This window comes from Pogoniulus pusillus, chromosome 16, assembly GCF_015220805.1.
Source record: "Pogoniulus pusillus isolate bPogPus1 chromosome 16, bPogPus1.pri, whole genome shotgun sequence".
Classification (NCBI taxonomy): Eukaryota; Metazoa; Chordata; class Aves; order Piciformes; family Lybiidae; genus Pogoniulus; species Pogoniulus pusillus.
In genome coordinates this window covers 6813344-6840181 of record NC_087279.1, presented here as the reverse complement: position 1 = coordinate 6840181, position 26838 = coordinate 6813344, and the positions used below count along the sequence as shown (strand labels likewise).

General features: G+C 47.9%; 1 protein-coding gene across 1 annotated transcript; it reads left to right on the top strand.

Annotated features, from left to right (window-relative positions):
- The first annotated feature begins 3519 nt into the window (after window positions 1-3519).
- On the top strand, window positions 3520-26462 carry NINJ1 (ninjurin 1). The gene is made up of 4 exons (XM_064156277.1): window positions 3520-4001; window positions 16221-16455; window positions 20688-20849; window positions 25072-26462. Exons 1-3 carry the CDS (start codon window positions 3930-3932, stop codon window positions 20840-20842), a joined length of 462 nt encoding a protein of 153 aa, XP_064012347.1. The 5' UTR covers window positions 3520-3929; the 3' UTR covers window positions 20843-20849; window positions 25072-26462.
- Window positions 26463-26838: the final 376 nt, after the last annotated feature.

Here is a 26838-nt window from a genome sequence, read left to right as displayed (position 1 = left end):
AAGTCCCTAAGGAAATCTCTGGCCTCTGCTGTTCTGAAGATCAGCTTCAGTGACCACAATTGCCCATTCTGGATTTAAAATCTGTGAAACTAGTGACTGAGAATATTCTTTTGCTCAGAATGTGCTGGCTTGTTTGGCAGACACACACTTGGAACAGATTTTTTGAGAACGAGAAGGTTTCAAGCAGGATTGGACTCATGCCAGAAGGAAATGAGTATGCTCCTACCTAGAAATATGCAGCAATAGCTACGCAAATGGTTTAGCATTAAAATAGAGATGTCTGGAAGTGGGGAAGATGATCCAACCCAGGCTGCATAATGTAACTATACTCTTCTGAATGTGTTTCTGCCATATTCAGGCAGTTAATTTTCTCAGTAAAGGGCTAGTGCTACCTGTTATGTTTTACATAACTTCCATGCTGTAGTGCTTGCTTCTCCTGGGCTTGCTCTCCTTCATGCAGGGACACCTTCCTGTGCAGTGCAGTGTATTCACAGCACACATCCAATTAGCTGTACTCCCAGCTAAACCTCTTGACTGCTCTGTTCTGCATTGTGCAAACAGATGTTCACATCAAGTGCTTTGTATTGTTCATTTAGCAGCTTACATGACTGCAGTACAGATGTTAGCTGGACTGTGCCTGACAGGGTTAGCTTTAGGGAGAAGGCAGCTTTGGTGGCCCCAGGTCCCACGGAAAGGAGTTGGCTGGGCTGTTGTGCTGCACTGACAAAGTGTCCAAAAGTGGCTGTGTCTCATCTGAATGGAGAATTCGTAGCAGCAGCACAGCCACACAGCTGGAAACCAGAGAAATCTGCCTAGGGTTGGCATCGCATGTCAGCATGCTGCCTGATGTGGCTGTGTGTGCAGACAGAGATGTGTGCTCCTCTGGCCTGGCTCAAGGAGCACAATACTGAGTGGCATTCCTCTCTGCAAAGTCTTTTCATACTTGTAAATTTTGTTTTCAGACTATGACAGTTGTCCAGGTTGTCAGGCAGTTCTGCTGCTCTCTGACTGCAGAGCAGATCTGGCTTTCTCTGAACTCCATCCTGGAAGGACTGCTTCACTGTGTGCTTCCACGGCTTCAGCTGCTTCCCTGTAAGGGGACAGGATCTGCTCTTCAAGCAGCAAAAATGCTATCTGAGCATCTAGCAAGGGCACCATTACTTGCCTTGAACATTGGCTTTTCACAAAAGCTCACAACAAATCCAAATATTCAGGTCACTTCCCGACTGTTGGTGATGTCATAAGCATCCATGTGTCTGATTCCTAGGGGCTTCCAGGTAGACCCTACAGTTTAAGTTATTTCAGAGCAGTTCTAGGCACTTCAAAGCAAACAGGCTATTAGATATTGAGCTCAATAAAGCTCCCCACCCCTCTGCTATGCACTGCTAATTGTTCCCAAAGCAGCTTCTGAAGTGGCAGAAAATCAGCTATCTGTCTACAACACAGCTGCTGTCAAACCAATGCAATACACCCCCAAGTGTAAACTGATCCTTCCTAGACTCATGCTACAATCCCTACAAAGCAGCCTGCTTGTTTGTGTGGCCACAGCAGATGCACCCAGGATGAAACACTTAGTGCCAAGGTCTAGTTGATTGGATAGGGCTGGGTGATAGGTTGGACTGGATGAGCTTGGAGGTCTCTTCCAACCTTGTTGATTCTATGGTTCTGTGATTCTACCCATGCAACCAATCATCTAGTCAAAACTGCTTCAACTTATACAAGTATCTTTCAGTGAGTGTGCTCAACCAAATCCTCCATCCACAATCATCTCTATCATTAGGAACAGCTGCAGCCATTACCCAAAACAGTTCTGTTTCTTTCTGTTTACAATGCACAGCTTTGCCAGATCACAGAATTGTCAGGGCTGGAAGGGAACCCAAGGATCATCCCGTTCTAAGCCTCTGCCATAGGCAGGGACACTTTCCATTAGATCAAGTCGCTTAGAGCCACATCCAGCCTGGCCTTAAAAACACCCAGGGATAAGGCTTCCACCACTTCCCTGGACAACCTGTTCCAGTGTCTCACCACCCATATGGTGAAGAACTTCTTTCCAATGTCTGATCTGAATCTCCCCTCCTCTAGCTTGGATGCATTCCCCCCTGGCCCATCACTACCTGACACCCTAAAAAGTCCTTCATCAGCTTTCTTGTAGGCCCCCTTCAGATACTGAAAAGCCACAATAAGGTCTCCTCAAAGCCTTCTGTTCTCCAGATAATCAATTCAAACTTTTTTGCAGTGTGTATGTGCTTGATAGCTATGATCACACCAGACCTTCCAGCCTTATCTGCCCTGCATTGCCCCAGACTCAGCTGCAGTTTGTGGCAAGTCAGTTATTTGGCAACATAAATATTGCAAACCACCTGATGGCTCCATGGAATGAATAGTGCCATTTAAACAGAGATCTGCTAAAGAGCCAGGGGAGGCAACAAGTCAGATCTGAATTATGTATCATGACTCCTGCACACAAAACGAACAACAGGAGATTAGCTTGCAGTGTCACTTACATCACTGGATATGGCCAGCTACAGAGAAGTAATTCCATACAGGAACCATTCCCAGCAGAGACCAGCCCTATCTGCACACACAGGATGGGGTTAGTTTAAAGAAGTTACCTTGCTGAGAGAATCTTGAGAAGCAAAGGCTAATTTGAGAGAGACAAAAGGAAGATGCAGGGAGTTCTGTAGTCCTGCTGTTAGGCTGGATGTCTGTCAGGCCCTTCCAATCTGCTTTGCTTTTCCTCTAAATTCCTTCTTTGATTTATTTTACTGGCCAATTTTAAGTTGAAAGGGGAAAATAGGGTAGGGCTCTTGCCCTTCAGTGGAGAATAATCCTCCACAGCATCCTGTTCTGTCATTCACAGAGAGCATCACAGAAACTCCTTTGTGTGTGCCTTCTCCCAGCTCCCAGGTAGCATCACCCAGAATTAGGGGTTAGAAGAGACCTCCGAAACTCATCCAGTGCAATCCTCTCTGCAGACAGCAGGGACATCCTCAACTAGATCAGTTTGCTCAGAGTCTTGTGAAGCCTGACCCCATCTACAGGGACGGGGCCTCAACCACCTCTCTGACCAGCTCCTCTCAGGGTTCAGACACTGTGGCAGCTACACTTCAAGCAGATTTAATGACTGTTAGCTGGTGGTAAGACTCTCTTCGTTGGTACAGGCTGCGACCCCTCTCCCTGAGCCACACAGCCATTGTGAAAGGTGTGCAGCAGAGTGGTAAGGCACTCCCTTAATGTACGCAGCTCCTGCCTCCCCTGCTCTCCAGGGACAATAAGGACAATTACCTCCTGCAGTGGACCAGAGTGTTGAAGTGCCACCTCATTGCACCTCAGTGCTCCCTTCTTTACTATCTTGGACGACCAGCTGACCCTCATCCAACCTGGTACACCTGTACTTGGATCATGGCCCCAAACCTTCAACTTCACTGTTACCGGAATAGCACTTTCTAGAGTGAAACACTTGCATACAGCCCCAGTTTCCTAGAGCAGCCCGCGCTATGCCCCCGGCCGGCGCTGGGAATCGGGTCTCAAAGCCACGGGGGCGGTGCGCGGCAGCCGCCCAGGTGCCCCCGGCACGCCCTGCCAGCTCTCGGCAGCAGCTGCGGGAGCTCCCCTGCAGCGCCGCCGGCCCGCGCCTCTCGCTGCGCGCAACCCTTCCTGCCCCGGCGTGCTGCGCTGCCAGCCTGGGACCTCTCGGGGGCGGGCGGGAAAGGCGGCCCCGGGGGTGGTGTGTGCGAGCAGAGGGAGGGACGGGCCCGGCGAGCCCGCGCCAGCTCAGGCAGCGGCCGCCGAGCTGTGAACTTTCTCCTTGGTGCCCGGCGGCCGTCCCTGCCCCTGATCCGCAGAGCCGGGCCCCGGGCGGCGAGAAAGGATTCCCCGCGGGCAGCCGGGGCTGGGCCCGAGGCCACGCCGGCCTCCCCTGCGCCGCGATGGACTCCGGCAGCGAGACTCATGAGCTCAACGGGCGGGCGGAGGGCGACGAGCCGGTGGTCGTGGAGCGGGTAGGGCCGGCTGCGGGACGCGGAGGGCGGCGGCGGGGCGGCTGCGCGGCGCCGGGACATGGCGGGCGGGAGCGGGGCGGGAAGAGGCGGCGGGGAGCGGGCCGGGAAGGCTGCGGCTCTCGCAACGGCGGGCGGGCGCGGGGGGCCGGGGTGGCCCCGAGCCCGTTTGTCATCTCGGCGCTGGCCTCGACCCCATCGCCCACCCCTGCTCAAGCCGAGGTGGTGGTAGCGGCAGGTGGCCCCGGGGGGCCCGCCCGTTCCGGGCAGCGCCGATGTGCCGACAGCCGCCCCTGCCCGGTGATCGGTACCTCGCATTTATTCCCTTTTCACACGTCTGCTATCCCAGCCCGTATCTCTCAGGACCCCGGGTGGGGCAATGCTGGCTCCCCTGGGTACACCGGCTCTCTAGAGGAGCCGCTGCATGCAGCCCGGTGTGTTTCACTTCCAAGACAGACAGGCGCCAAAGGGAAAGGAAAATCCTCCTCGGCCCTTGGCCCCTTGGTTCCTACCTAAATCAGCCCAAGGACCATCAGATGATGGCCACCTAGCACTGACACCACTGAACCTGGGAGACTTTTTTCACCCAGATGACTTGGAAGAGCTTGGGAAAGTTACTCAGGAGATAAATGAACACAACCCTAGGATGAGTTACTTAAAGAGCCGAGCCTGTATGTTTGGGTTTGTTTTGGTTTTCCATACAGTAATCCAAATAAGAACAAGAGAAGAAATATCCAAGTTCTTACTACTTCACGTAGTCAAAAGGTGGCCAGAAGTCTTCACTGAAAGGCATTTAATCCACTATTCTGGTTACACCTAAAGAACGTTCTCCAAGCATGCCACTTATCTGAAAAGCCAGACTGGTACAAAGTTGTTTTGGAAAAGACTAACCCCCCCAAAGCTGCTCTTAACTCCGAGCTAAGGCTCTGCCACATAGAAGCAGTTGTACTAAACCACCCCCTGCGTCACGGCTCAGACTTTCTGGTTACAGGCAGCCTGGGCTGGCTGTGCAGCAGATCTGTCCTGGCAAACCCTCATAGCCCTGAATAGCATACCAAGGGGAAAAAAAGGAATGCCTGGTTTTAATCAATCCTGGAAAGCACCTAAAGAGAATCTAGGCTGGGATATGCAGGTCAGGCTGGTGGCCTGAAGGGGTTTCCTTTAAAGCCACTGATTTCCCAGCAATCTTCTGGGGTTTTTATTGACATCAGCTGTGATTGCATCACAGGTGCTAGTCATGAGGCTTTATTTTACTTTTAACTTGGGCTGCCCCAAGAGTTTTTCCTGCAGCTTTCCTCTTTTGCTTCATCTTCGGTCACAATTAGACCTTTCCCATAGGAACTGCAGATTCTGTGTGAGTGCCAAATAAAGAATCAGCAGGAAGCTGCATTATTATGTTGCATTCTGTGTGTACAGTAGAACTTGACAGAGCTTTACAGGCACTTGTTTTAATTCTCTCACAGAAAAAAAAAACCAACCCAACTTCCAACAAAAATACCCAATCAAAAATAAGTGTGTGTGAGGTAAAACAAATGGGGACATAACTCTTAAACACCCCTGTGTGAATGGGAGATACCTCAAAAAATCTGACCACAACACAAACGTTCAAAAGAATGCCCCAGCTCAACCTGGAGAGGTCACCAGGTGCCTAATTCATCAGTGTTGGAGTAAAAAGTGCTTAAGTGTCAGCTTTTAGGAATACTGGCAGGCAGCACAGCTGGGACCACCCTGGTTTGCTTACTGCCCATCCTAGCATCCACCCTCTGCTCAAAATAGATTCTCTTGCACATCTTCAGCAGTAGGCTGCTACCTTAGAGAAGAGCCAATGTGAAATGCAGATACAGTTGTCTCACCTACAAAGAATTCAAAGCACACTAACTGAGAAAGAAGAGCAGTTAAGCACACTGCAGTTACGAATGAATGGTCAATGTGGTTTGTTTTAATTCCTTAATGAATTTGGATAATTTTTTTCAGCAGCTGTCAAGCCTTTAGGAGCAAGAAATTCCTTGGTTTTAATACTGGGCACACCTCACTGACTAATGTGGATAATTACATTGGCAGCAGTGTCTGGCTGCTGCTGCAAAGGATCTGTTCATACAAATACCAGTAGTAACTGTTTTTTTTTCATAGCCTTCTATTTGCTTTCCTTCTTCATGGTCCATATGGAAAGAGTTTCACATGTTCTAAAGTCTAGTTTGATGTTTCCAAGATAACAGGAAATGGTAGTTGGAAGAGTTAAAGAACTATGGAAAAGGTGAACTAAACTGAGAGAGTAGAAAAGAAGAGCTCTGGAATAGTTTACTTCTGTTACAGTCATAGAATCCTAAGAATGGCTTAGGTTGGAAGGAACCTTAGAGATCATCTCCTCCAGCCCCCTTGCCCTGGGCAGGGACACGTCTCAGCTAGACTTGGCTGCCCAAGGCCTCGTGGTATCATTAAAAATGCATTCAGGATGGTGTGTTGATACATAAGGAATTTTGGGACGTGGCAGTTTCTTGACGTCATACTGCAAGTAGCAAACTTTAGATCTGTTGGCACTTGGAATTATTTTACTGCATATAGAATGAACTGACATGTTCTAAAGCACTGCTTGCATCAAACAATTTGGAGTATTTGGTCTACTCCAAATACCGGTAAGGTTTTGTTTATCATTTTCTCAGGAGCTAGAATAATCAAACAATGCTTTACCAGTGCAGATCAGGCAGCCTTACAGTCCAGCTGGGAGAAAGAATAGCAGAAGACCAAATCATTGGAATGAGCAGTAGTCATGTAAGGCAGAGGACAGGAGAAAGCTGCTATTTAAATAGCTGTGTGAACAAATTGAAGTTACTGCTTCGTTTCCCAAGGTCATCAGATGTGCTGATTGTTTTTATGTCAGTTAATGAGTAAAAATGTTCTGACTTGGTCTCAGAAGCAGCATAGCTTTAGAAAATCCATTCTCTGCCCTCAGCTAGTGTGGCTGTGCTAACATTGTAGTTTTCAGGAATCAGCATGCAAACCACTTCTTTTTTTTCTTTTTCTTGAGGTAGTCATACCTGCCATTTTCTGCCTGTGTGGAGAGTGGATCCTCTTAAGCTTTTAAGGATGCTAGAAAATCAGTGCTGATCAGCAACAGAACAAGGGGACACAGTCTCAAGTTGTGCCAGGGGAGGTCTAGGCTGGATGTTAGGAGGAAGTTCTTTACAGAGTGATTTGCCATTGGAATGGGCTGCCCAGGGAGGTAGTGGAGTTGCCATCCCTGGAGGTGTTCATGAAAAGACTATATGGGACACATAGTGCCATGGTCTGGTTGATTGGACAGGGCTGGGTGCTAGGTTGGACTGGATGATCTTGGAGGTCTCTTCCAACCTGGTTGATCTATGATTATATGATTATGAAATACAAGCACAGGCTGAGTTTTTCCTCTCGTTATTGTTTGGTTTTTAATTGCCTGTAGCCATACTGTCAGAAGATGTGATTGCAGAAGTCTTATACCCCAGACAGGCATAGGTTGTACTTGGATGGACAGATTCCACCTTCCTTCCTTCCCCACCAATGAAATTCCTGCAGGGAATGTAACTGATTACTCAGTCCAAGTGTAGGGGTTTTCTCCTGAGTCAGTGCTGATCTAATGTTTTACTGGGGGGAGAAGAACATCTTCTGAGGAGATGTGCAATGGATCTAACCATCCATTTCATATCTGATAGAGCTTAAAATATTTCTGTTGGAAGAATATTTCTTTTCCATGTAGATTATTTTCCCTGTTCCCACAGATCAGCAAGATCTGTGAGGTAGAGATGAAATCCGATTTGGGAGTGATCACAAGTGGCACATTGTGTTTTCCATATCTGGTGGAGATGTGGGCAGAAACTCCACACCTGTGAGGATTATTTAATCATTTTATAGTTACTCATTCCACAATTCTGTAACTGTAGGGTTGAGCTTGGAGGAAAAAAAAAATAAGCTATGTTCTGCTTTAGTCCTGTTCTTTTGTGCCCAATCCTTCTCTTTCTTGCTCTAACTGGAGTTTTTCCTGAAGGTGAAATTACCACTATAACATCTGGAAAAGTTTGCCAGGCAGGGGTTTTCCTAATTAATGTTCTTAATACTTCAAAACCTTAGGCAAACCTTTTCTAAAACAAAAAGGCTTTTTAGCATCTTTTGAACAGTTTTGATTAGAAAGACAATTGCAAAACACAGTAAAGCACAGTCCACCCTAAGGTCACTGTGACTCAGCCTTTTGTTGACACAGCCTCATCTTGTGCAGCAAGATTCCATTAGTTTAAAATTAGGACTGTCCCTAAACATCAGAATTTCATGAATTCATGACATTACAAAGGAAGCTTGCTCCATGACGTTACAAACCCAGAGGGCATATTGATCACTGAGCCTGTCTGATCTCGTTTTGAATCAGGCTGGTTTGGCTGTTCAGAATGTCTGAAGGCTGCCATACAGTTGCAGTAGTCACTAACCTAAAATAGAAAGAAAACCCTAGGCCAGAGATTGTGAAGACTGTTGGAGAGTCCTGAGGGGAAGTGTACTCATAGGCAAAGGACCTTCTGACGGCTTGAGGAAGATGTTACTAATCGGAAGCACAACTTGTTTGAAATAGTTTTTACCTTTCACAAAGACATGTATTGACAGGACTGGAGCAGCTGGGCTGCAAGCAGGGGCTGAGGGAGCTGGAGGTACCCAGGCTGGAGAAGAGTAAGCTGAGGGGAAAGCTCATTGTTCTCTACAGCTCCCTGAAGGGAGGTTGGAGGGAGGAGGGGGCAGCCTCTGCTCCTTGGTGGCAGGAGACAGGAGCAGGAGAAATGGTTTCAAGCTGCTCCAGGGGAGGTTCAGGCTGGATAATAGGTAATATTTCACCACCTGAAAGGTTCTCAAACATTGGGACAGGCCACCCAGAGCATTGCTGGAGGCACCATCCCTGAGGGTGTTTAAGCAGCCTGTGGACATGGTTTAGGGTTGACCCTGCAGTGCTGAATCGAGGGTTGGACTGGATGAGCTTGGAGGTCTCTTCTGTATTTCTCTGCCAAGGGGTAATGGCTTCAAACTTGGAAGAACCTGGATTTAGATGAGGCATGAGGAAGAAATTTGTCCACATGAGATGAGCAGTGAGGCACTGGAACACGTTGCCTAGGGAAGTTGTGGAAGCTTCAAGCCTCAAAGTGTTCAAGATCAGGTTGGATGCAATTTTGAGCAACCAGGTCTAGTAGTCGCTGGCCATGGCAGGGAGGAGGTGCTAAATGATCTTTAAGGTCACTTCCAACCCGAAGCATTCTATGGATCTGTGATACAAAGGTCAGCATTCTTTTCCTAACTCTCCCGTACAAAAATGTGTGTCCTCTGCTTAGCAAAGGCATTCTGCCACTTAGAACACCATTCAGTGCTAATACTGTGCCAGTACTGAAGTCAGTATTTGTGTGCTCTTAGAACCCAGGTGTGACACTCTGGGCCTGACAAGCCTGTTGTGTTGACCTCTAGGTCCTGCAGTCCCAGCTGATACAAGGGGCCTGTGATGGCAGATTGCAATCAGAGTTAAAGTGAGACAAGCTGTGCTTCTGGCTCATACTTTGCACTTTCTGGTTCTAAGTGGGCTGAATCAGAAATGTGGCCAGCAGGTCGAGGGAGATGATTCTCCCCCTCTGCTCCGCACTGGTCAGCCCCCACCTGGAGTACTGCATCCAGTTCTGGAGCATCTATTGCAGGAGGGATGTGAAGATGCTGGAGTGTGTCCAGAGAAGGGCCACGAGGACGATCAGGGGGCTGGAGCTGCTCTCCTATGATAAGGACAGACAGAAAGAGTTGTGGCTGTTCAGCCTGGAGAGGAGAAGGCTCTCAGGTGACCTTCTTGTGGTCTTCCAGTATCTGAAGGGGGCCTACCAAAAAGCTAGGGAGGGACTTTTTAGGCTATCAGGGAGGGACAGGACTAGGAGAATGGGGCAAAGCTGGAGGTGGGTAGGTTCAGACTGGAGGTGAGGAGGAAGTTGTTGAGCATGAGAGTGGTGAGAGCCTGGAATGGGTTGCCCAGGGAGGTAGTTGAGGCCCCATCCCTGGAGGTGTTTAAGGCCAGGCTGGATGAGGCTGTGGGCAGCCCGCTGTAGGGTAGGGTGTCCCTGCCCACGGCAGGGGGTTTGGAACTAGATGATCCTTGTGGTCCCTTCCAACCCTGACTGATTCTATGATTCTAAGTGTTTGTGTGGCAAAGTGGGAGTTCACTTTGCTAACTATGAAACACTGTTTTTCGAGTGGGGTTTAAAGGAAAACCAGCAACCAGTCTCACGCTACTCAAGCATCTGTTAACTCCCTTACACAAAGAGTACATTCAGTCCTCATGACAGATCTGACTCTTACCTTGCAAATTTCAGTGTCCTGCTGCTTCTGGCAATATTTTTCTTTCACAGTTTTTGTGAAGCTTTTGTTTCTGGCTTAAAACAACCCTTTAGGGGAATATATATACACAGTGGAAGACATGTGGGAAGCTGAACATACCAAAAGAGGAGAAATAAAACCTGGAAACTTGCATTCAAACTCCAAATGATTTATTTCCTCATGTAGTCATAAGGCAGAGTGAGAACAGCTAACAACCAAATTCTAAATCCACATGCAAAACAGACATAATTTTCACTGGTGGTGGTCTTCTCTGTGGGTTGGAGATGACTTGGCATGTTGGAAGCCTCACCTGTCTTCTTTGGACAGACTGACTGCTTTGATTTAGGGAAACTTGAGGAGGTCAAAGCTGGATGAGGCAAAAAAAAAATACTCTTGGGCTTTCCCTTTTTTTCAGTCAGGCCTCCCAACAGTTGACTGCTTCAGAAGTCGTTAGTGTTTGATAAATACTCTGTTGAACAAACAGCCACGTAAGTGTTGTCGTGAGTAGTGATGTAGTGCTGTAGCAGCAGCAGAAATCCTTATTAGAACAAGTGACTGTCTTTAGAGAAGAGGATTTATTAGTTGTGCTCAGATGTTTCCATTCCCAGTGCTGTTTCCTTCTGTGTCAATCACCAGGTGGATCTGAGATGTGCTTCATGAAAGTCAGCAGCTAAGGACATGTACCTCAGTGCTGCTTCTATTAGTGCCATGGTCTAGTTGATTGGTTAGGGCTGGGTGATAGGTTGGACTGGATGATCTTGGAGGTCTCTTCCAACCTGGTTGATTCTATGATGTACTGAGGAAATCCTTTGTGTACTTGAGAGAGACTCAGTTCTCGTGGGCTTGCTGCTGGAGTGACAGCCCAGGCAAAGCAGCAGCAAAGTCTGTGCACAGTTGTCAGCAGGACTCTGTGTATCCAAGACCATTCAGAGTGCGAAGCTTTGGGCTTAGAGAAGCAAAGAAGTGCCAGTGTAGCTTCTTAGCTTTGTCCTTGTGAGCTGCAGTGCTCAGGGCAAGCAAACAGCCCCTCCTGCTCAGCCAGGGCATGGAGCAGGACTGCATCGTGGGGCTGAAGATAAACTCTTCTACAGGGGATCCTTCCGGTTACAGGTGGAGCAAGAGGGGAGGCTTTCCCCCTCTGCTGTTCATAACTGTGCATCAGCTAGCACAGAGGCCCAGAGACTGATCCGGCAGTCCCTGAAGGCAGGGGCAGGAAGAGCAGCAGTTCCAGCTGCACCCAGCTCTTACACTCACACTCTTTCCCCTCAGACTTGCTTAGTGATATGGCCTGAAGGGATTAGCTTGCCTGTGCCAGGTGTTTTGAATATTGGATGCATCTGACGAGATGTTCTGATTCCGTAGAGGCCGAAGCAGATCACGTGGAGTGCAGAGTCTCCTCTTGCCAAGTGGCACCTGCAGGCAGAGCCTTATTTCCCTCCTCCTGGGCAAGGGGCAGCAGTTTCACTGGCTCTCCACAGCCCTGCAGGTGATAGCAGCACAGTGATGCCGCAGGCTACACCTTTGCTGCGCGCTTGGCTTCCCTCTGAAGCCGTAAAGCCACACAGCAGATGTAAAGCCACATAGCAGAGGTAAAGCCACATAGCAGAGGTAAAGCCACATAGCAGAGGTAAAGCCACATAGCAGAGGTAAAGCCACATAGCAGAGGTTCCTACATCATTTTTGTCGTTTACGACTGTCATTATCCTGAGGTTAAGGCCAGAGCTCTCCTTTCATTGCCTGTCTATATATTGCTGTCTAACACACAGTCTGGTTTAAAAACTGCTGGCATTCCACCAGCTGTGCTTGTGGCAAGGCTTTGGCAGTTGCCTTCAACTTTCTTACAGAGGGCAAGGCTCATTTGCTGGGGTTTCTTGTTTGATGGTTTCCCAGTCTAAGTTGAGAGGCTGTATTTCCCAATCAGGAGATGGGAAGTGATTGTTTCTGGGGCTTTCATGGTTACATGTTCTTTTTCCTGGCAGAAGGCTGAGAAAAAGCTCTGTTCAGCAGAACTGATGTTTCAGTTCTCCATGTGCCCAGTTCTGATTCCAAACTGTTCTGCTTTCAGCAGTGGTAGCTGAAAGCCTCTCAAAGCATAAAATTCTGGGTTTTTAGCATCTAATGACAGTAAATAGCTGAGTTGTTGTTCCAGCAATAAGAGGTTTTCCCTTTGGTTGTTTTAACAGCACCTTAATTGAAAAGTCTTCTCTGTTTATTCGAGTTCAAGAAGTGACTTCACGGTTTTGCTTCCACCACAGCTCAACCACTGTAGCCTGCTATTTCCACCTGCACCTTGACCAAACAGAAATGAGCCAGCAGGAAGGCCCTGAAAGTGCAGCAGCACATTTCCCAGGGAAAACATAAAGGTCATGGTCTGTTGTTTCTGTAGAAGCTGCTTTACCTCGTGTAGTCACCTACTGTAGGTGGTCCTGCTCTGGCAGAGGGGTTGGACTGGATGATCTTTCAAGATCCCTTCCAAGCCCTAACATTCTGTGATGCAACTGAAAGGAAGATGTAGCCAAGAATAGTTACTCTTTTGTAGAGTTTTAAAAAAACCACATTATCAGATTCCTACATCAAATGAAAACAAAGAAACTGGTTCTCATGTTTTTGCTGCAGTCTCTTTCCATCAGGATTCAGACCTGAGTCAGCTTCCTGTGTAGTTTTTGCCTGTGTCCCACAGTGCATCCTCCTAGACCCTGTAGATACTTCCAAGTCAGTATTTTTGGCAGGAAGGAGTTAAGGAGCTACTTGACACAGGAAAAAACTTCCTCTAGTAGGAACTTGTCACAAAATAGGTCACATTACTGCTGCAATCTACCGAGAAGGGTTTGGGGTAAATGAGTTCCCAGAATTTTAACTCCTCTATTAGACAGATACTCCCCCAGCTTCCACTGCTAGTGTTTGATAGCCAAGAGCTAAATGTCTGTGCTTGGCTTTCTGCTGTACAATGAGGAAGTCTGAATATTCTTACTCCTGTCAGTATCTGTTCCATGCCTCTTTCTGTGAGGAAACAAAGCCCCACACCTGTGCTCTTAGTGCCTGTGCTGGATGGCATAGAATCAGTCAGGGTTGGAAGGGACCACAAGAATCGTCTAGTTCCAACCCCCTGCCATGGGCAGCTTTCTTGTAGGCCTCCTTAAGATACTGTAAGGTCACAATAAAATCACCTTAGAGCCTTCTCCTCTCTAGATTGAACAGCTCCATCTCCCTCAGTCTCTCCTCATAGGAGAGGTGCTTCAACTCTGATCATCCTCGTGGCCCTTCTCTGGACACCTTCCAGCACCTCCATATCACTCTGGTAATAGAGGCTCCAGAACTGGATGCAGTTCCCCAGGTGGGGTCTCGCCAGTGCATAGCAGAGGGGGAGGATCACTTCCCTCACCCTGCTGGCCACACTTCTCTTGATGCAGCCCAGGATCCAGGCAGAAGTATGTTGGAATTACTGTGGATTTGCTGAAGCATCACAACCACAGTTGTTTCATGGGGCAGGGGTGTGAGGAGAGCAGGCTCTGCTTGGCAAGAGATAGGTGACAAATGTTGGGCAGGTTCCCCAGACAAACTGTAATTGTAGATTTTGGGATGTGGACAAAAACAAAGGAGGTCTTCCTGACAGAAGTCAGTATCTGTCTCAGGACCATTTGCCTCCTGGGTGCTCAGTCTGCATGAAGCTGTGATTACATGGCTGGCATCTCTTTGCTGCTGCCCCATGACGTTGGTATCTCAGGAGCATATCTAGGCTGTGCTTTGTTACAAAGTGCCTGGTGAAAATAGGTCAAGTTTGGTGTCTGAGTGCCCTGAAAAAAATTGGTGATGTGTTTGCCAGATGCATCAATATCTGTTCTATTTAAAAGGACACTTAAGCCCAGAAGGTGGCAAACCTGGCTTTGGAGTTGGAAATTTGATAGTAATGCTGCTGCAGAGAGGAATTAGAGCTGTTTCTGTATTTGAAATTCCCTTCCAAGGGAGACTTTGCTCACAGTATTTTCTGGCACTAAAACAGTCTCTGAGAAGCAGGTTTCAAGAAGTCATCTAGAATGAGCTTAGTATGAATATATTTGTGTGTTAGTTTTGAAAATGAAGTCTGCAAGCAGGAGCAGTGAGAACAAGAGCGAGGGGGCTGAGCGCCTCTGCTACGAGGACAGGCTGAGAGGAGACTCTGAGGAGACCTAACAGCAGCCTGTCAGTGCCTGAGGGGGCTACAAGAAGGCTGTAGAGAGACTGTTTGCAAAGGCCTGCAGTGACAGGATGAGAGGTAATGGCTTCAAAATAGAGCAGAGCAGATTTAGATTGGATGTGAGGAACATTCTGCACCATGAGGGTAGTGGAACATTGCAACAGGTTGCCCAGGGAGGCCCTATCCCTGGAGGTATTCTAGGTGATACTCGACAGGGCTCTGGGCAGCCTGATCTAGTTGAGGATGTCCCTGCTGATGGCAGAGGGGGTTGGACTGGATGAGCTTTGGAGGTCACTTCCAACCCAGACCATTCTGTGAGGTTCCTAACCCTCAGAGGGAGTTGGGCACCTCAGCCTAACCCAGTCGCCCTAAGCTTTGTCTGGTGCATGAAGAAACAGATGCCTGGGAGAGGAGCTGTCACATTTCAAGGTGGCTCCCTCCTTCTATTCATCCCTCTGGGTGAAATGTTTAGCTCTGGGTTTGCCCTGCAGCTGGTTTTCACTTTCCTGTTTGCAGCAGAATTTCAACCAAAACCCCAGCTGCTGCTGCTGCAAAAATGTTTCCCTTGTAATTGGGCAGTGCTTGGCAGCCCCAGATACACAGCAGGGAAGCAGAAGCCCAGTTCAGTGTGTGGATGGAGCTGGCAGTGGCCTGGCTGAGTAAGAGGCAGCAGGGAAGGAGGTCAGGCAAAGCTGAAACATAAATCTTCTAAATAAGAGTCATGAGTAATGGAGGAGCAGTGCAGCTGTGTGATGACAGAGGGTGAATGCAATAAATAATTGTATTTTTCAGTATGCCTTTAGCAGGAAAGTGGGTACCACAGCCTGTTGTTGGCTCAGCTGTTTCACAGCAGGCTTCCTGGCCCTGCTTTCCTCAGTGCAGCTTTCTCCCTCTCTCCTTTCCCCAGGTTAGAAACGCTCAGGCTGGTCCCTCATGCCAAGAGCAGTGCAGGCACTGGTACTGCTCTGCTGTCAGATGCAGGACAGTGGTAGCAATGAAACATGTGCACTGCAGGCCACAGAATCATTTTGGTTGGAAAAGATCTTTAAGATCATTGAGCTGCCCCCATACATGGGGGCTGGTATCCCCACACAGCTGCCCTTTAACCCACGGCCTCACAAAATGTTGCTCCCAGGAGCTGAACCCCTCTCTCCTGGGCAGAGGAGGTGATGTGGATGGGGTTTGCTACCTACTGGTGCTCTCCTCAGGCAAGTGTAGGGCTGGGGGCTGGCTCTCCAGTGGGGGTAGGTGGCTCCAGCACCAGGGCCTGGAGCACAGCAGGGTCTGGGCTTGGGGGCTGAGCAGCCTGAGGCCAGGTCTTCTCTTCCTTGCCTTTCTTTCTCTGCAGAGGAAGAAATCCCCCAGGGCAGTGGGCTGCAAAAGATGCATCAGCAGCCAAAACAAAAATATCTGAGATCCAATAAATGTCAACCAGCAGGACAAAAAGGCAAAAAGCCAAAGAAATAGAAAACTGGGGAGAGAAAGATCTGAAAACCAGGGTGATTCACTGACTCGTAGGAAGAACTCTGGAGATGGGGGGAAGCTTCCCATGGAGAGCAGGTGCTGGTCAGCTCAGTACGGCTGTTCCTCTGTCAGTAAGGTTACAGAAATCAGTAGGTGGGCTGGGTGATCTCTCTCACACCATGTCAACTAGAGGAGCTGTGGATAACCTTGTTTCTCTCTCCCCATTTCAGCAGAGAAGATCACGGTGGTTTCAGAGTGGTGGCCCCATGAACATCAACCACTATGCAAACAAGAAGAGCGCTGCGGAGAGCATGTTGGACATTGCCCTGCTGATGGCAAATGCATCCCAGCTGAAAGCTGTGATGGAGCAAGGACCTTCCTTTTCCTTCTACGTCCCACTTATTGTTCTTATCAGCCTGTCCCTCACACTGCAAATCCTGGTGGGAGTGCTCCTGATCTTCCTTGGTATGTAGCAACAGCGTGAGCCATGGACATGTACTTTTCTTAGCAGATGCAACCTGGAAGTTGGTATATAGACTCCCCATTTGCTTTGTACACCTATTAAAGGGGCAATGGTTTGAGACTGGAACAGGAGAGATTTTAGGCTGGACATCAGGAGGAAGTTCTTCATAACAGGGGTGGTGAAATACTGGAACAGGTTGCCCAGGGATGTGGTTGCGAGGCCCTGTCCCTAGAAGCATTGAGGATCAGGCTCGACATGTCCTTGGGCAGCCTGCTGTAGTTGGAGGTGTCTCTGCTGACTGCAGTGGGGTTGGACTACGCTTTTGAGGGTCCCCTCTAACCCAATGCAATCTGTGAATGGCATTGGAAAGTCATTCCCTTCAAAGTGACATTTTCTCTTGAGAGCACAGAAATACTGTAACTAGAGGAGTAAGGGCAGCTTTATGTGGATTTTTCAGGTTTGATCAACTTCCTTATTCACACACCAGACAAATGAGTGTGTTTTTCTTTTCAGAAAGCCTGAGGAGGAAGGAAAATGATGAAATAGAGTAAAAGAAACATTAATAGGCCACAAGGAATCACACAGCCTGCCCAGTTTCATAACAGCATTTCTGGCGAGTGCTGTTACTCAGTTGGACTGGATGAGCTTTAGAGGTCTCTTCCAACCCAGACTGTTGAGTCTCCTGTAAATGAAGAGCCTTGAAGGTGATGGCAGAGTCCACGCAGTTAGAGGTGCTACGTTTGGCAGCTGTCTGTCTGAAAAGGTTCAGTTTCTTAGCACAACTGTACAAAGCAACTTTCTCTTCAAGGAGGAAGTTCCCAGGAAACCAAGACACATAAGGCTTGCAATATTGATATGCAGCTGCTGCAGCTTTTTCCTTTCTTGTGAAAGAGGCAGAATGCAGCTGTCTGCATTTGATAGAGTTGCTATGGGAGCAAAATCCAGGTTCTGGCTCAAAAGAGGTTCCAGAAGGGGGCTGGAAAAAGCAACCTGATGATACTGGGAGATGTGCTAAAAGAGTCAAGAAAATAATCCTCTGTTTCTTGATCAAAGGCATCTCCCTGCAGGCTGTTTCAGTTCCAGGGCTTTGACCCTGTAAGCAAGTTGCCTGGTTTTTGGTGGGCAATGGTTTCTCAGTGTATGCTGAGATGTTGCTTTTTGTGTTTGCTTTTGTCAGACACTGCTCAAGTGGCTTCTGTCCCTGTAAGTTTTATCTTTGCCACATTGAGAGTACCCACAGCAGCCTCAGCTTCAGGTGTGGGCTGAATAGTAAATAATGAGGTTCATGATGGAGTTCAGCCTGGCTCTGCCATCAGCAGTGGCTGTAGGTGGGGTATGGAGGGTGTGCTGCTGCAGGAGTGCTGTCCTGCTGAAGTCAAAAGCACTGGAGATAAGAGTCAGGACATGAAGGTACAAAGAAACAGGGACCACACCAAGGACTCACTTTTCACAGTCTGCCTTTGGGCCTGCAGAAACAGTTTGTCTCTCTATCCAGCCACAAAATTCTGCCTCTTACAAGCTCTCACAAGTCCAAACAAAACTTTTTGCAGCCATCCAGTTTCCTTAGTCTTATCTCAGAAGCTACCACCTCTGACAGTTCTCTTAAGGGAGAGAAGTTCTCTCTTTAAGGGTTGAAAGACTTTTCCTCCTTCAAAAGACTGTTACACAAAGCCACTTTTAAAAATGTTCAGCAAACTCATCCTTGAAAGTGGTTTGGTGATCTCAACTTTCTGGAAGAAAAGCAAAGAGTGTCTTGAAATGGTTTATGTGGCATGGAGTCAGTAATCTAATCCCACTGTCATCAAACACTTAAGAGCTGGGCTCAAGAACCTTTGCAGAGACACCCTCATCTTAAGTACTGTAATCATAGAGACAGAATTACTGCAATTCTGCTTCAAAATTTAGAGCACTGCTTACACTGACAAGCAATTCCTGTCCTCTCTGACCCCTCTTTGGGCAAAAGGGCAGATCTGGAAGTGTCACTTTGCCTTTTAACTCGCAAAGCACATGAGGCCATTATAGCCTTTTTTAAGCCAACCATCTGAAATGCTTTTCTTCCACACTTCAGGATTAATTATTCATAGATTTATAGAAGGGATTGAGTTGGAAGGGACCTTTTAAGGATCATCCAGTTCCAGCCCCTTGCCATGTATAGGGACAACTCCCACTAGCCCAGCTTGTTCAAGGCCCCATTCAGCCTGGCCTTGAACACCTCCAGGGAGGAGACATCCATAACCTCCCTGGGCAACCTGTTCCAGTGTCTCACCACTCTCATTAGAAAGAATTTCTTCCTCATCTCCAGTCTCAATCTAGCTCTTGCAGTTCAAAACCATTGCCCCTCATCCTGTCACTCCCAGCCCTTGTCAAAAGTCCCTCTCCAGCTCTCCTGGAACCTCTTCAGGTCTCCCTGGAGGCAGTGGCCACCCCTCAAGTCCATGCTCTTCCTGTTTGGTGCCCAGGATGTAATATGGGACAGTGTCAAACACTTTACACAAGCCCATGTAGGTGCCATCAGTTGCTCTTCCCCTATCCACTGATGCTGCTTCAACATCAGAGAAAGCCACCAAGCTGACCAGGCAGCCTTGGTGGTTACCACCAGTTCCACTTCGTGCATGTGACAGTACTGGAGTCCTGCTAAGGGCTGCATGAACAGGCACTGCTGAGACAGACTTTCTACCTGTAACTCTGGTAGTACCTCAGATGATCTCTGTGTACTGCAAGGCTGCAGGCAGCCTTGTAGCTTCAGGTGGTTTACAGACAAGGATAAACTCAATGTCAGCTTTACGTAGTGCTGAGCTGAAATTGTTTCATGCCTATGCAGGTGTACAGCAGGTTTTCAGCTAGTTCCTCCACGCTGCTCTCCAGTGTTTGACTGTCCTGTGGTGCTTGACTGTACTGCTTTAGCAAACAGGACTTGAACAGGTGCCCAGAATTCCTTGAAACCAAACCAGCATTAGACTTCCTAATTAGGGACAACCAGTGAACCTGGCTCTTGTTCCTTCAGCATCACGAGTGTGTTTTCCACCACTTCTACCTAACTGCTTCAACAAGCAAGTGGGTCTTGGTGCTGTGGTTCAGATCTGCAGCACTGACAGGGTCATTGTGCTAGAAGCAAACAGCAACATATCTTATGCAGTAGAGTTGTAAGCTGCACATCTGTGTCTGTGCCTAGCTGAAGGAGCTCAGAGCTTGGTTTATGTTGCTATATAAACATGTCAGGTATGAACTTTAGCACATGTCCTGACATGCACACACCAGCTCCAGTGATCCATGCACTAGGAGTCTTAATAGACAAAAGCCATTCTGTAAGCTCAGTCCAGAACTGATCAGCACTCATTTCACCAGCAGCAAAGAAATCTAGCAGAGGGGCTGAGCTGCAGAGCCCTTACTGCACACAAAGAGAGACAGGAAAACTTTGGGCTTCTACATGATGCCAGGTAAGTGCCCTTAGACTTGTCACTGCCCTGTACAAGCACTTGACTCCATCATGAAGTCTGTTATCAGCCCACTCTAAGTCAATTATATGTTTTCACAAGGCCTGGCATCGAAGCCTGAGCTAAATTAATGCTATCTCCCTTGTGTGTTCCTCCCTCACTCCCATTAGCAGTTCAACCAAAGAACAACTGTGAGAAACAAAAGGAAATGTTTACACAGCTGATGCTGTCTCTAGAAGGAACTGCTTTGAAAACGTCCTCTGCTGAACCCATACATTGCCCTTGCTTTGTAAAACCAGAGCCAGTGCAGAGGCAAGGAGCACAGCTGAGGAAGGGCCCCAGTAAAACACAAATCCAGTGCTGGTCACAGAGATTTGGCATCTGTAAAGATCCTGCAGCGTTTTAACTGGTAGGAAACCTAACTTCATTCCATCCTGTCAGAGCTGCAGGCTTCATTTGCTCAAGACTGAAATGTTTTTAAATGCTTAGAGTCACAACAAAGTAAATTTCAAAAGCTCAAGGGCTCAGAAGATTGCTGCTTCTGTTGCTGTAGCCTTCCTGTGTGCATCCACAGAGATTAGATGCTAATTACTGTAAGCCAGTAGGCACCCTGTGCTTACAGAGCTTCTCCTTAGCACTTCTACTGACACTGCAGAATCTTACTACCCTTTTAAGTAGGATCCATGCAAATAGCTTGGCATGAGAGGGATTCTTAAACTACAGGAGTAGAAAAGACTTCCATTCTGGATTTTGAAGTATACATCTAATTACATTTTTTTCCCCTCCCTTTCTCTTTGAAGTAAAATATGACCTCAACAACCCTGCAAAGCATGGAAAGCTGGATTTCCTCAACAACCTGACAACTGGACTAGTGTTCATTATCGTAGTTGTGAACATTTTTATCACTGCCTTTGGAGTGCAGAAGCCAGTTGCTGAGTCAACCTCGAGTCAGTAAGGACAAGGTGAGTGGTCTGTCTGCACCGTCAGGTAGCAGGGCATAGGATACACGCAAGTAGTGCGCACCAGGGCTCAGCCTTTGCAGATGAGGGCACCTCAGGCCACTGCAAAAGCAGAAGCTGCTAAGTTGCTGCAGTGTGCTTGTGTATGTGGAGTTCAAAAATTGATGGCAGTGCCTCTCTTCCTGCCAGGCCCCTCACAGGGGCCCAAGATCAGCTCAGTGTCTTAGCCACTCCTTTTCCTCATTGCTGCCTCAGCCAGGAAGGGGAATAGCCCTGATTTGCTCCCTCCCAAGGCCTCTTCTTTTTTGAAGGATGATTTGCAGTTTGTTCTGAGCAGTTTCTCCACGTGGCTGTTAAGTCCATCCTATAACACCAGACATCAGCAGAGCCCTTCAGTTCCTGCTCACAAAGTGTAGCTTTGCTGTCCTCACAGGCTGCAGGGTTTTGCTCTGAGGGAGACTCAGCCTGCAGAGGTGAGCACTGCCACTGCACTTGGTACCTGAGGTCACCTGGAGTACTGTTTGTTCTACCTACATTCTAGAGCTGGTCATTTACTTACACAGAAGGATAAATGAGTGCCAGGAGGATGGAGCCAGACTCTTGGCGATGCCTGATGGCAGGACAAGGGGCAGTGGCTGGAAGCTGAGGCATAGGAAGTTTCAGTAAACACAATGAATTTTTTGACTGTGAGGGTGACAGAACACTGGAAGAGGCTGCCCTGGGGGGCTGTGGAGTCTCCTCTGCAGATATTCAAGACTTGCTTGGATGTGTTTCTGCGTGAGCTGGTATAGGTTCAGCCAAGTACTCCAGGTCATTCTCAGTGAGCTGAAAGAAGCAACTCAACAAGGAGAAACTCAGCTTAAGGAAGCCTACCCAGCACCTGTGAGCGATGTCAGAGCAATATCAGAGCAATGTCAGAGCAATTGTCAGGCCTAGCCCTACCTAGCCGGGGGGCCCACCAGGCCCCCCGGCCTTTGAATCCCCTCCACCATTCACCCAGTGCCGCACCACAGAGCACTCACCGGTGACGATCCGAGGAGGATCCTTCTGCCCAATTGGGCAAGCTTGGGGCTTGCCTTTCCTGGGGCCACTTATAAAGGGGAGTGGTTAGGGGGGACTAAGTGGTGACACCTGGGGTGGGAGGAGACTCCAACAAGACCCAGATTGAAAAGGGGAGTGGGCAGGGAGGGCTAAGTGGTGACACCTGGGGTGGGAGGAGACTCCGACAGAACCCAGATTGAAAAGGGGAGTGGTAGGGAGGGTAAAGTGGTGACACCTGGGGTGGGAGGAGACTCCAACAGAACCCAGGTGTTATGAGTTTGGGGGAAAAAAAGGGGAAAATGCATTGTGCAGGAGAGAAAGAGGAGGATATGGTGGAGAAGGGAGGGAAATGGAGAGGAAAAGGATGGAGATGGGAACAGATGGAATGGGCTGTTTGCAGCCATGTTGAATGTTAAATTGCACAGTGAGCGATCTGTCAATCTGGGCACTCCTGTTTTCCTTGTATTTCTGTTCCTTTGCCTTTCTCACATGTGTCAGCTTAGCTTATTTTTTTTACAGACTGGATAAAGAGAAATACTTTTGCTTGGTGTTTTTGGAGATCAAGCTGAAGTATGTAACAAAATTATATACAAATCATTACTGAATAGAAGTCAGCAGTAAGATTTTGTAACATTTCATCACGAACAACAGTTTGCAAGTGATGCAGAGACATCTACCAGGAAGCCAGAAACATGCTCTGATTTCAGCTTGGAGAAGAGAAGACTCCACAGAGACCTAATAGTAACCTTCCAGTACCTAAAGGTGGCCAACAAGAAGGCTGAAGAGGGACTGTTTACAAAGGCCTGGAGTGGCAGGATGAAGGGCAGTGGTTTTAAACTGGAGAAGAGATTTAGGTTGGATGTTAGGAGAAAGATCTTTACTGTGGAGGTAGTGGAGCACTGGAACAGGTTGCCCAAGGAGATAGTTGAGGCCCCATTGTTGGAGATAGTCAAGGTCAGGCTCATCAGGGCTCTGGGCAAACTGAATTAGTGCAGGATGTCCTTGCTGACTGCAGGGGAGTTGGACTAGATGACCTTTGGAGGTCCCTTCCAACTCAAATTGTTCTATGATTCTAGGTGACCCTGCTCTGGCAGGGAGGTTGGACTGGATGAGCTTTTGAGGTCCCTCCAGCCTCTGACATTCTGTGATTCTGTGAAATGTAGGAATTGTGGGAATCAAAATGGGTACCTTCCTAGCATCATAGCTAGGATGGACAATCTGTCAGGAGCTGTGAGCTGGCAGCCCAAGCACTGTAGCCTCACATCTGCCTTTAAAACAGTACTGCTAAGCCTGATTGTGCCAACATTGCTCTGGCTCTTCATCTTCCAAATCTCAAACCACTTTATGGAAACCTGCTGAAGAGGAAATGACCTCACTTGTCTGACAAGCCACTGTGTGCTGGCTGCTGCACAGACAGCCCATACATGAAACATTACCAGTTTGAGCTCACCTCTAGATGAAACTCCTGCTCCATGAGGAGCTTTTAAACTCCTGGTCTGAAGATGAATGGCTCAGCAGCAATCTCTAAGAGGAATGTGAGCCAGACCAAAATTTATCACTGTTCTTAAACAGCGTGGGGGGAAATCAGCACAACAAATTACTGGGAAGATGAAGAATGAAGTGGGTTTATTTCAGAGAGTGGGCAGAATCATCTGCTTTAACCAAAACCTGTGAAATCCAGACAGGGGAACAGGTTTTACTGCATTTTCTGGCCAGTGCCTCTACAAATAAACTAATCAATATTTAGCAACAAAGACCACAGAGATGACCTGAGGTATTACCAGAGTTACAGGTAGGAAGTCTGTCTCAGCAGTGCCTATTCATGCGAAATTGCACTGACAAGACCATCACTGCCTGAGAGAACAGTGGGATTTGAGCTGCCTTCACAGGAAAAGGAAATGTACACCATAGCCAGGAGCAGAGGCAGAGACGAGAGTCTGAAATAGGCATCAAGAAATTGAAGCCACAGGCAAGGTGGCATTACAGAGTCCCAGCTGTTGGCAATCCAATCCCAAACCAGTTAGTTGCTTACTTGGGTACTGGGTGGGTGAGCTCACCCACAGTTCAGCTGCTGTTTCTGTTAGTACCACCTTCTGCGGTCAGGTGCCTGACAGATTCTGCCCAGGACCACTGCCAGCGCTGCTCCCATTGTGTTCTTTTGCTGCCTCTTAGGAGATGTTGTGTCTGCAGTGTTTGGTAAAAAGTGATTCTCTGCAGCAGAACTCAATCCTGAAGTGCTCTGCAGAAGCTTGCAGCTGCTGCAGACTTCCCAGGCTGTGTTGTGTGTGTTACAACCCGCTTCAGCTCTGGACAGCACTCCCATGCCGAGCTGCCCTCTGGGCTTTACTGTGCGTTAGCTCTTCAAACACATCAAGTGCATCCCCCTGCAAATGTCCCTTAGCTACCCATGGACTTTATTTACTTTCCCCTTCCTTCACACACAGATGTGGCCAGATCCTGTGGAAACATCTGTGCAGTGTCTTACAGCTTAAATGGCACCATCTGGCAAGAACAGGCTTTTGTCAGTGTTTGTGTTGGAGGTTCTCCTCTACTCTGCTCTCCATAAACTGTCTACCCAGAGGGTTTTATGGCCTAGTTATGGCTGGGATAGTGAGAGCCTTAGTTAGAAAGCTGGGTCTTAAATGAGAAACCAGTTCATATGCAACTTCTCTGAGATCATCAGGAGAGCAGGAAGCACGGTTCTGCCTAGTGGAGCCCCTACAGCTTGTGTGGTGTATCACATGTAACTGCACAGCCTGTGTGCTTACATACACACCATTGACACCTGCTGCTGGAAGTGGCTTAATAACCTTGGAGTGCCTCAGTAAGGGAGGCACAGTAGCTGGTTTACCTAGCCTCAGGTAGAACCAGACTGAAGGATGTGTAAGGCAAGTTGACATCTGTACAGACTCAGCAGCTGTGTGATCCTGCCATCATGCTTCTCACACTTCAGCGTTTCCTGGCTAAAAGCCCTGAGTGCAGCTTGAAGAATAGGTCTTGTCCAGGCTGAAGCCACAGTGTCCTCAAAGCCCTGAAAAAAGCAAAGGGTCCTCATTTCCTGGCATCACCTTTTCTGTTGTACACACTTTTCCAAAGAGAACTTTCTTCTTTCTCTAAGGCAGTTCTGTCATTTGCTCTAATTCCTGTATTACTAACAGCTCAGTGGCTTTGTTTTGTCTTTCAGAGACCGAAGCATTCATTCAAGATGCCATTTGCACTGGAGCCAGCTATAATTTGACACAGGGAGGAAAAAAAAATCATCTGAAGAAGCTGGACAGACTGAGCAAAACTCAGGTTTCCAACAACCAACACATTTGTGTACCTAAACCTTTTCTATGTGTTAGTGTTTGAACTGTTTGGCATCTAAGGCAAGGCTGGGTTTGGCTCCAGGACACCTGTTTCCTGGAATAGTACATTTCAATTTCTGTAGAAACGAAGAATTTCTCAGAAAAGTAGCATAAGCTACTCAAACAAAGTATTATCAACTGGTGGCACTTCACAGGGCTTCCCATTTCCTGTGCCTTTTGGGTTTGTGGCCATTTGGCCTTTCCAGTGTGGTGAGAAGTGTCAGGCTGTGTTCTGGCACGGGCACCATGTCCTCTGCTTCGCTTGCTTGGCACCAGGGCACTGTGCCCCATAGCACAGGAGTACTCTTCCTTTGCAGTGTGCAAACAGCTGTGCCTTGGATTCTGCTGTGTTCCCCTCCAGCTAAAGCAACGAGACAAGCAGAAGCAGCACACTGCCTCTTGTGCAGTGCTGTTCACAGGCACTCCCGTGTCCTGTCTCTTTGCCTCTGGACCACACCTAACATTTCCTGTCCATACACACACAAACAACCCAACTGCTAAGAGGCTGGCACTCAGAACTGCTGTGCCTTGTGTTCTGTGCACTGTGGACGCCTGCAAACCCTGTTGGAAACATGACCTGTTCTGGGTGCAACTGGAAAACTCAAGGGCACAGGGTGGACCTTCCTAGCTGTGCTGGTACTGCCTGCCTGGCAGCAATCCAAGTGGCACATGGAAAGAAGGTTTTGCCTCTGAAACTTTGCTTTTTCTGAAGGTTGATGGCTGCAGTTGTGTTACTCCTGTGAGTTTATGGCTGGAAAAGTAACTGATTGTTGCAGTTTTATTTTGAGATATGTATAGAGATATAAATACCTTCTAGGTTCTTACCTGCTGGCTCAGGGACTGACACTTTTTCTAAGCACACTATTGCTAGTGCTGGTGAAGGCTGTAAAAACACCTACACCAAAAACATTTCAGTCAGTTTATGTCCAAAGCAGCACTTCTGCAGCCAGGAAAAAAAAAATGCTCATTTTCTGGATTGTACTTACTTGTAGAAGCAGATTTGTACTAATGCATTTCCTTACCAGTAAGTTTTAAATGCTTCCTTGCACATATATGCACATATGACCTTGTCTTCCAGTGTCTGCTCTCATTTACAGTGTGCATCAATCCTGTTTCTGTTATGTCTCAAGGCCCATTGATGTACCATGGCTTCATTTACATCTTCTGTAAGGAACCAAAGCAGGAACTTGTGTGCTTGGTAATGGAATAGACAGTCTTGTTTCTTTTCCAGTTTGTCTGTTGTTGCCTCTTTTCCACCCTAGCACGTGTTTAAGCAGCAACAAGCAGGAGTGTTAGCTCTGGGTGGTGCTCAGCACAAGTTCTGAATGAGCCTCTTAGTGCATCTTATTTATTGTAACAAACCAGCAAACTGCCAGAGGACAATTCCTTTGTACTTTGCTGTCACAGGTCTGATGCCATAGACTGGCCCCACAGCAGTGATGAAAGCCTTCAAACCCTCTTTACAGAAGAAAAAAGGTGACTGCAGGTAGAGCCCTTCCAAGCATGAAATCCAGCTGGGCAGCAATTTGGGTAAGGTTCTTGAAGGTGCTGCCTTTGTTAACTTTCACCTTTCTACTCACTGCAGTATTTGACTCTGCAGTCTG

Coding starts and splice junctions, on each gene's coding strand:
- NINJ1 (XM_064156277.1), top strand. CDS start 3,930: ATGGACTCCGGCAGCGAGACTCATGAGCTCAACGGGCGGGCGGAGGGC. Junction 4,002..16,220: donor AGCCGGTGGTCGTGGAGCGG/GTAGGGCCGGCT, acceptor TCCCCATTTCAG/CAGAGAAGATCACGGTGGTT. Junction 16,456..20,687: donor AGTGCTCCTGATCTTCCTTG/GTATGTAGCAAC, acceptor TTCTCTTTGAAG/TAAAATATGACCTCAACAAC.